At 41.1% G+C, this 8,175-nt stretch overlaps 1 protein-coding gene across 6 annotated transcripts in view; it reads left to right on the top strand.

Moving 5' to 3' along the window:
* CDC14B (cell division cycle 14B) overlaps positions 1 to 8,175 on the top strand; it is a 98,698-nt gene extending 90,523 nt beyond the window's left edge. For all 6 annotated transcript variants that reach the window (XM_055309895.1, XM_055309894.1, XM_055309899.1 and 3 more), the window contains one exon: positions 4,459 to 8,175. Coding sequence is in view for 4 of the 6 variants with exons in the window: in XM_055309894.1 (XP_055165869.1) it covers positions 4,459 to 4,495 (37 nt within the window). In the remaining 2 variants the exon portion in view is untranslated. The remainder of the gene's footprint in view (positions 1 to 4,458) is intronic.

Consider the following 8,175-nt stretch of genomic DNA (forward strand, 5'->3'; position numbering starts at 1 on the left):
GAAAATGCACACATTCCATGACCAAATCCATTACTCACTATTGTTTTTGTTTTTGTTTTTTTTAAAGATTTTATTTATTTACTCGTGAGAGACAGAGAGAGAGAGAGGCAGAGACACAGGCAGAGGGAGAAGCAGGCTCTATGCAGAGAACCTGATGTGGGACTCGATCCAGGGTCTCCAGGATCACGCCCTGGGCTGCAGGCGGCGCTAAACCGCTGCGCCACCAGGGCTGCCCTCACCATTGTTTTTGGATGTTTATCATGAACTGAAGGCAGATATTTCTAGAATCTAACATATCCTAGAAGCAGTCCCCCTTTGAGGGAAGAACAGATAACCTACATACTGTTATCTCAGGAGTGGAAGGCAGACACCCTTTTTGTGTTTGTGTATCTTTGCCTGGTGTTGACAACATGTGCAGTCCTGTGCTCATGGCCCAGCACCTCTCTTAGACCACAAGCGGCCTGAAGAAAGTCTGAACCAGACTCCAAAGCATGCTTCACAATTTTCTTTGCTTCTTTTTAACTTCCTGTCCTCATATCTTTGAGGCTATGGGACAGCTGAGTTAATCTCTGGGACAGGTCCCAGCAGCCTGTGTCCTGAGGGACTTGGTACAAACCGGAGAGCTGTGTGTGTGGGGGCGGGAGGGGAGGTTGTTGTTTTAAGGGATTGTTCAGTTCTGCCATTTCCCCCTCTTTGCTGATTCATATAATTTCACTACATACGTTTACTTACATGAGAATGTGATCATCATGCCTTAGTACAAGGCTTTGAGGGCACCAACTCATAATTTGGGGATTTTGGATTTTTCATAGAAAGCTATCAAATATTTATAATTTTGTTTACTCTCTAGTTCAACTTGAAGAATATTAGAGAAATACTGACAAAAAGTCAAGGATTCAGGTACTTTATAACATATCAGAAGGGTATGTATAACCCTGAGGAAGAGGAAATGGCCTAAAGATTGTTGAATTATACCAAGTGAATCAAGAGTCATGTTTTTAAAGAAAATTTAATGGCCTCGATAAATGCTCATGAACCAATAAGTGAAAAGAGCTACACATAAAAATTATGAAGTATTAACTATAATTTTATAAATGTACAATATACTTTATAGAAATGCATACAACTACATGTTTATAGATATATTTATGTATAATATGTAAGTTTGTATGTATTACACTTATATTTAAATATATATACATACATTTCTATGCATGTATGGAAATAAGGTAACAGAAAAATATGCCATAATGTTAACAGTTCTTCTAGTTGGTAGGACAGTTACGGATTTTATCATTTTGTTTCTCTCCCAACTTTTTTACAAGAAGTAGAGGGAAATGGGAGCAGTTTAACTTTGACATATTTAGGTGAATTAAACTATTAAAAATTCAAATAAAAAGCCTGCTGTTAGAGATAGATATTTTGAATGAACATATTCCTTTTAGGTTAATTACTCAGGCTTCCATTACAGTTGAATATGTCATGCACATTAAATTCTGCTTTCTGCTTTTCTGGATTGTGCTCTTCAGGCTACAGGGGAATAGAGTCCAGGAGCCAGGACCACGCATGCCCAGTCACACCATGTGCCCCTGGGGGCCGTGGCCCTGTGGCAGTTTTTCCATCTAGGTCTTGTCTAGTGATCTAAACATGTGCTTCTCAGCAGAAGTGGTTTCTGATTGCAGAGAGCATCTGCCTGAGGTCCCTGGACTGGATGCTTTGAGGGGTTGAAAGTAGAGTTCAGACTGAATACACTTGACTGAATTTTGAAATGGCCCAAAGCAGTTTCCAGGCATTTGGGATAGTGTTGATAACCAAAAGGCTTCTTTTTAAATTCTTGGAATGGATTTTCAGAGATTGGGAGAGGTGAAGAAATAAATCAGTGAGAGAGAATTGGGTTTCAAGTGTGTTTACCCACCTCCCTTCACGCAGGGTCGTCTTGGCCTCTTTTGGGTTTTTGGCCTGTGTTCGCATCACCTTAACCATGAGCTCAGGAAACGGAGGCAAATACATTAGGTCCAGGTCCCACTTCCTGCTTCTAGGGAAATAGTGGGAGCTGATGTAGCCCAGCTGTATAGCCTCAGACTTTTATCCTACTGAATGGCATTCATTTTTGGTTGGAGGGTAATGAGGGAATTAACACATTTGTGCATAATCTGATTCAAGACAAAAGAATATAAAATTGTTGAGTAATTGTATTGAATAGAAAACTTTGCTTTAGACAGCAATACGAGGAAATGAAGTAGTATACCTTTCAGTATAAAATAAATGCCTCCAAGGTGCCAGGGTTGCCAGTCCGCTGTTACCCCCTCCCCCTGCCATGAGGCCTTCTCTTTGCAGGTTGATGTTCACTCATCATCGTCATTGTCATACCTGTCCTGCCATAGGAACTTGACCATTTATTCCCGTTTTCTGTTCTCTTCTTAGAGGCTTCCAGGATGAAGACCTCACCTAAGCTCACTTTCCACTGATTTGGCTCTTTTGATTTTTGACAGTTTACTGAGACACTCTACAATCTGGGACAGCTTTTCCACAAACATTAAAAGAGCAATTATTTGGAGGCTGCAAAACTATGTGTTGTCTTAAATCTTTGTTGCTGGGAAGAAATACCACCATGTTCTCTCATGGCAGATGATCATTCCCTCATGTAACCACTGAACACAAGCCACATCTAACCTTAACTCCTGGGTGCCAGGCTCTGCTCTGGCACAGTTGTGTAGTTCAGGCCCAGAGCGCTGGAGGGTTTGGTTTGGTGGTGGCTGACAGGGTTCTGTGTAGCACCTTCCTCATCCCCTTTGTCAAGTCTGAAGAAGTAAATCAGTAGACTTCCACCCCTCCCGATTCCTGTGAAAGCTGTACATCATTCTATTATTTTTTTCTTAAGAATTGCTAAATTCAGTGGAGAATTGGCCTGTTCTCAGTATTCTCTCTTAACTCTCTGACGAACTGTCTTGAAAATTCCACCATTATGCCTCTGACTGAAGACCTGCAACCACCTCATGTAATACCATGCAGTTCAGTTTATGTGTTGATACAACTTACCATCGAGTGCATGTTTCTGTAAGCTTGTGCGATTTCTCTGGAATAGTCTTTCCTTTTCTCTTTCTCTCTTTTTTTTTAATTATAACTTCATTTTCTAGAAAGTGGTCATTGACAAGTGATTTATTTATTTATTTATTTATTTATTTATTTATTTATTTATTTATTTTATTCCAAGTTACCATCCAGGAACCATCACTCTCTGTTCCACCTGTCAAACCAAACTAATGTTTGTGACTTTTGAGAGTGTTTTGTACCCAATTATTGATACTATGAGGAAAGAGAAATACTCAGGGTGCCTTCCTTGGCCTCTGAAAATGTGTCTTCATGAGCCCTTCTGTTGGGAGTACTATATTTAGGACTTCTTTGACTTTTTAAGCTTTCTCATTTATGACTTTTGTCATCATCATGTCTGCCCACTGCTTCTCGTCCCTTCCAGGCTCAGATCTCAGTGTCTATTCTACCACCTCTGGGCTCCCAACTTCTAGTTACTACCATTATCTCTGAAAAAACATCAGTCTAGAAGCTCCAGAATGTGGTTGCTAAATATCCTTTTTGAAAACAATGCTGGTTTCCTCTAATCCTCTAAATTACTGATTTCCCTTTGTAATTCCAGACATTTTCCCACTCTGCTGCACTGGCTGACCTGGACCTCTGTACTCCGTATTCTGTTGCGTCTCCCAACAACTGAGTGAGCGATTCCGATGTGCTCCTCTGAGGGAGCGCCAGTGTCAGGCAGTGAGGGATGTCTCTAGATGATACTGGCTTCTCTGGCTCTTGTCTTTGCTTACTTTTCTCCTCTGCTAGTTGCTGTCTGGATGAAAGTTGACATAATAAATTGGGGAAGGACAGAAGGGAGATAGGGTAAGAATCAGTGTGGGCTAATTTCGTACAGAGATGGGTCCGCGGCGCAGCCCAAGGATGGCGGGCAGTGGGTGCCTTCCCTGTGCAGCTGCCCCCCTGGAAACTGCTTGAGGTGCCAGAGCTTTTTCTGTGACCAAATTCTGGCTTTGGAAATAACCAAGTAACACTTCTTTATCTTTTCATTCTTTCCACCTTTCTCACAGCCTGGTTCCTCAGAGGGAAGGAAGGAAAAGGAATGCTTTGCAACAAATGCCTTTAATGGCATTATGGTACTCGCATTGCTCTGCTGCTTCTGCCCACCCTTCTCGTTTTGTTTTTATCATTATTTTTTGCAGAACCGAACCTCTTTCTGTTCTGCCTTTCTCTCCTGTTTGTCTTTACTTTATGGTTGATACTGTACTATCTCTTTCAAAATATTTGTCATTAAAGAATTATACAAAGTGTATACCTCTTAGCATGTCACCACTTTTATTATGTTGCCTTCCTTGTCTTGGGTAACTCTGTACGGGACACTTGGAAACCTTCATGGTAAAATCCTTTTTTTTCTCCCCCCTGTAGTCCCTCCATTTCAAGGACTAAAACAGTCTTGCGTTAAATAAAAACCTGTGACCAGAACTGAAGGAAGACTCTAGGAACAGAGAACTACAGCAAGACTTAGCACAATTTCTTTGGAAACAAAGCAAAATTGCAAAGGCCTTAGCTGCTTTCCACCTAAGAAGTTTATTCAATGAAGACAATGTCCACGGGAGTTTAAATTACTACTTGAGTCTGGGCACAAGCAGTGACTTGAAGAAGACCCAGCTCTCTTTTGGTAGAAACGTCTCAAGTTGAACGACAAAGCTGTTATAAATTCCGTCTCAGGTGTAAATATCAAAGCCCTCTGCTGTCAGGAAAGCTGACCAGTCTGTGTGCTGCCCGTGTGTCCCTGTGATGGCAATCATTTTAGCTGCTGGCCTTCAGAAGTAACGATCTGATGGAGGTTTTTTACGTATTTATTTTCTGTTCACCCTGTGTCAAAATTTATAAAGAGAAAACAGGCGTTACTGAAGTGGTACTTTCTGTAATTTGATACTATTTGGTTTAACCATCTTCACTTTAGTATTTGTACTGTTGTTGTATTGGTAACTCCATTAAGTACCCAAGCTGTTTGTCTTCCACCGAAGAGTGCTTTATTAACAAGAACCTGTGAAAACCGTGTTTGTAGACTGTTGGATGTTCTGATACAAAGTGGGACGTTGGCAACCTAAACTGGAAGAGACTATGAGGGTAGTGTTAGAGGAATTGGGAGGGCAACCAGTCACAGAGCTGGAAGGTGATGGCGAAGTCATTCCTGTGTGTGGGCGAGGGACTGCAGGATGGACGCCATGGCTGCCTGCTGAGCAGCTGCCGGGTCATAGAAATCAAAGCCCTAGTTCCTTCCATGCATGATAAGAAAAACACAACAAACTTTTGGTGTTTCTCCTTGGAAATAGCCATCCCAAATAATGGTGGCTTTAAAAAGGGGGGAAAAAAAGGTACTGCTTTATTAGGGTCTGTCTCTAGCATTGTGGATTTCTGTTTTTATGTGATCAGCCAAAGGCCTTTCACGCCCCCTTTGATTTCAGTGAGAGTTATTTGCATCCGGATTTCAGTTGTTTGTAAATAAGAGACTCACCGTTGCCTTTGGTTAGGGACTACAACTAACTCTTTGCAGAGTGCCTTCACCCACCCCCACCCCCACCACAGAAACACAGCAGAGTCTGTGTTGTAAAGCAATCACAAAAACAATTTATTTGCTGCTAAAACAAAACAGTGGAGCCCCAAATAGAATTTTTTGCCTGTCCTGGTTTGAAGAACAGGGGATACAATATGGAAAGGCTATAGAAGGCACATGTCTTCACATTGCAAGATGAATGAACCAGGTGAGCAGGCAATTCCATCTTTAAAAGCTGCCTTTTTAACAAAACTAAGAACTGTAAGAAGCAGTTGGAATAAACAGATCAAAGTCTGTTAATGCAAAAAGTTACGGGAAGGCATGGCTCCATTTTGATATTTCCTCTCTTGTGGAGTAAATGATAAGGTTGACTGGCTTCGAGGGGAGATGGCATATGCCATCATCTTGGTCAGACAAGGGGCTCTTCCCCGCCAGGTGTAATGGGTGTAATGCCACTTTTTAAACCCCGGAGACTAGCTCTCAGAGGAAAGGTGGTTTCCTATCCCTGGAAGTGAACGAGGTACAAAGACCCATGTACCAAATGGGAGACAGGAAGACCCCTCTTGGGTAAGCTTTGGATGGGAAGAGAAACATTCCACTTGCTGTCTTGTGCTAGGAGACAATACTAAGTATTCAGACTGTGTGCCCTTGCATAAAACATTGGCTTCTCAGGGCAATTCTTCTTACTTTGACAGTTTTAAAGGCCATCTTCTGTTTAAATAATCCAGGTAGTTCTGAAAATCAAACTTCCCTCTGAACTGCCCTTAGTTTGGCTTTTTATTCCATCAGAACAAGCTCAGTGTGCTGTCTCCCTCACAGGGAATAAGCCATTTTGTGTCCTGGCCAAGAGTGAAAAATCTGGGCTTCAGTGTTAACCACAGTACTTCTTATTTTACAAATTGCCTTTTTGTGTTGGCTGCTCAAGTTACCAGCTAAAATTGCTATCACTGTGGCTCTTTCTAAAAAATCTTTGTATTTAACTGTCTCACTGAAATGAGTCCTGGGAAACTAGTGATTTGATCAAGAAGTATTCCCTGGATCACACCAAGACTAGGGTGTGCTTCAGGGGATTTCATAGCTCACTGTTCAACTTACTGAGGGCGGATCTGGAAACCAGGAAGCCTCTGGGTCTCACTGATGGAACGTTCTTCCTGCTATGAATAAGAGCGGACTCTTTTTTTCCCCAACAGAAACTTAAACACACCCTGAATCTTCTGAAATTCTAACTTCAAGTCCTTGTCATGGAAAGACTGTTGCTATGGAATATGAAATAGGGAGAGTCAGAGAGAATCCTTTAAACTTAAGAGCCTTAAATAACTTTCAAAGTACACTAAGACAGTTTCCATTGGAATTAAAATTAGAAATGAATATTTTTAGGTGTCCTTGAAGCTTTTGGGGAACTTGTGTCCAAAGTCAGAGACAGTCCAAAGGAAGGGTGTCTGCAAAACTGGGTATCTAGAAGTATAGACAGACTTCTATTTTGTAATGCTAAAGAAAAACTAGAAATCTCTTAGTTGTCCACAAAGAGGGGTAAATCCTGAGCAGTGTCTCACCAAAGCAAGTAGCCTTCCTTGTCCACTTTGCCACTTCTGGGTGGCACGCTGCTCTTCTAGTCTCCAGCATTCTTCTGTTCCAAACTTGGCCCCATTAGCCTGTCACCCACCCACTTCATCCTCTTCTCTCCTCTCCTCTCACAGGGGTGATCTCTACTCTTTTCTTGGGCCCAGACAATTTTTAGAGGAGTTCCCCAGTGTTCTCATGAGGCAACTGCATTTGGAGCCTAATGGCCGGTTGTGCGCACCATGCGGGCCTCCAGGCCTTGGGGTGTGTGGTGCCAAGAGCTCCTGGAGGCTTTCCTTTGCTTGAATCACCACCATTCATGGCAAATGAGCAATGCTGTCTTTCGATGTTGGTTCTAAAAGTAGCTTGTTTCTCTTCGTACATTTTTAAGTAATTATTGCAGCTTGGAAGGCAGTGCTCATCAAAGACAACTTTAAAAACATTTTAATTCTTTACTAGTTACCTCCTGCTAAAGCTGTTCTGGTAAGGCTGGCTCCTGCTCTTCCATTTCTCTAAATCTGAGTACTCATGTTGCCAAGTGGAAATACTACAGATGACTTTTAAAAACTGGACAATTCACGTATACTGTGTAGGACATTACCTCCTTAATTGCCCAGTAGAATTAACTGTCAGCAGATGTGTCCATCTGATTATAGTATTGCAGTTTTATATTAATAATTTGCAGAGTTTTATCTAACCTGCACTCGTGTACAGATTATTAAAAGTTTTAAAATGTAACTGATGAATCAGTATTTGATCAATCACTGTCTTGATTTTTTTATTAAAATGTATATTTCTAATCATATTTTATAAAGCCTAGAGAACTGGTTGAATGTTTATTTTCCTGAAGGTATTTTTAAGATAAAGCTTCATAATGGCCTGTAAACTTTGCATATCTATGTAGTTTGATATATATTGTTGAGTTTGAAAATCTTGTGTATTGTACTGGTTTTATACAAAATATTGAATAGTGAAAGTTGTATAATTATAATCATATAATTAAAAGTATTAACCAAACAGCC

This window comes from Nyctereutes procyonoides, unplaced genomic scaffold (assembly GCF_905146905.1).
Source record: "Nyctereutes procyonoides isolate TBG_1078 unplaced genomic scaffold, NYPRO_anot_genome, whole genome shotgun sequence".
NCBI lineage: Eukaryota > Metazoa > Chordata > Mammalia > Carnivora > Canidae > Nyctereutes > Nyctereutes procyonoides.